This window comes from Charadrius vociferus, unplaced genomic scaffold (assembly GCF_000708025.1).
Source record: "Charadrius vociferus isolate BGI_N301 unplaced genomic scaffold, ASM70802v2 scaffold278, whole genome shotgun sequence".
Lineage (NCBI taxonomy): Eukaryota > Metazoa > Chordata > Aves > Charadriiformes > Charadriidae > Charadrius > Charadrius vociferus.
This window is the reverse complement of record NW_009649705.1, coordinates 1,114,680-1,116,005: the sequence shown is the minus strand read 5'-3', so window position 1 is coordinate 1,116,005 and position 1,326 is coordinate 1,114,680. Positions and strand designations below refer to the sequence as shown.

General features: G+C 36.5%; 1 protein-coding gene across 1 annotated transcript in view; it reads left to right on the top strand.

Moving 5' to 3' along the window:
- The window catches only part of TNFRSF19 (tumor necrosis factor receptor superfamily, member 19), a 45,781-nt gene extending 44,982 nt beyond the window's left edge, over nt 1-799 (top strand). The window contains exon 8 of the mRNA XM_009890615.1: nt 395-799. Coding sequence (XP_009888917.1) covers nt 395-788 — 394 coding nt within the window. The 3' untranslated portion in view covers nt 789-799. The remainder of the gene's footprint in view (nt 1-394) is intronic.
- The last annotated feature ends 527 nt before the right edge of the window (nt 800-1,326 follow it).

The window sequence follows — 1,326 nt, the reverse complement described above, 5'->3', positions numbered from 1 at the left end:
CCCCATGCATTGAGAACAGATAAATGCCTTCCTCTTTAAAACAGTCTTTGTATCTGAACAGTACTAGAGTATTTTTTTATCATATTTCTGTTCTTTAGACTATAAACAACCCCAACTGTAGTTCATGTTTTCTAAAGCCCTGAATTCACAGTGTGAAGAGCTCTAGGCACCCTCTTTACCTTTAGTAGTGTTCTCCAGAGCTTTCATCATTTCCAGATGAGAAATAAACTATTCCTTTTTAAAAAAAAAAGTTTGTACAGGATGCCTCTAGAGTATTAATTTAATATAACTCTGTTAAACCTTCTCGAAATACCTATATTAATGACAGTAATTACAATACTGATAATATTGTCTGGAATGCATTTGAAACCATGTGTCTTTTATCCTTTTGCAGGGCTTCTGATTCTGTTGGAGAAATGATTCCTGCCTTCCTTGGTTCTCTTTCACACTCTACCTGTGGAGACATTTCAGATGCTTGGCCTCTTATGCAAAACTCAGCTTGTTGTGAGAGCGTTTCTTTCTGTGAATCATATTCAGAACTGGCTGGAGGATCTGCAAAATCCTGCAGTCCCGAAACTGAAAATGCAGCCACTGTTGAGTCGGATAATAACCAGGATCTAAGTGAAGTACTTATTTCAGCTAAGTTTCTTGATGGAAACATTGCAAAGTCCTTTGAAATCTCCAAACATAGAACATGCATAGAAGTTTCATCGCTTCAGAACACAGTGGCTGCTGAAACCCAGCCAAAGACAAAGCGTAATGGAACAGCAAATGACTCTACAGACTGATAAAGAGGTAAAAAACATAACTACAAGGGAGTGAGAATGAGTACTCAAGGAACATAGAGCTAGATAAAAATAGAATTGTAAAACATTGTAGGGTTATGTTTCTCCATAGGTTACACCTAGCTATTGCTGAAATAAACTAAAACTCTGCAAGAGATCCAACAGTTTCACATTTTTTAATCATTGGCTGAATTTGAAAGGTGTAATTACTCAAACTGTAACGTTGAGATAATGTGAACCAGAATACAGGGGTAAGTCTGTACACCAGACAGCTTTTATCAGCGTTTTTTTTTTCATTAAATTTCAGGGGGGAAAATCAGTTTAATAACCATATGACAAAACCATTATGTGAGGCTGGTCCTTGTTTGTGAGGGAAGAATTGAGGACTTGTCTTTGCTTATTGTAAACAAAGCATAAAAGACATGCAAGTGTTCATCAAAAAATATTTACAAAACCTCTGTGAGGTTACAAGCGGTAGCAGAAACAGAAGAGGGAATCTCAAATGCTTTTTAATGCCATTCATATTCCCAAGCGTTAAATT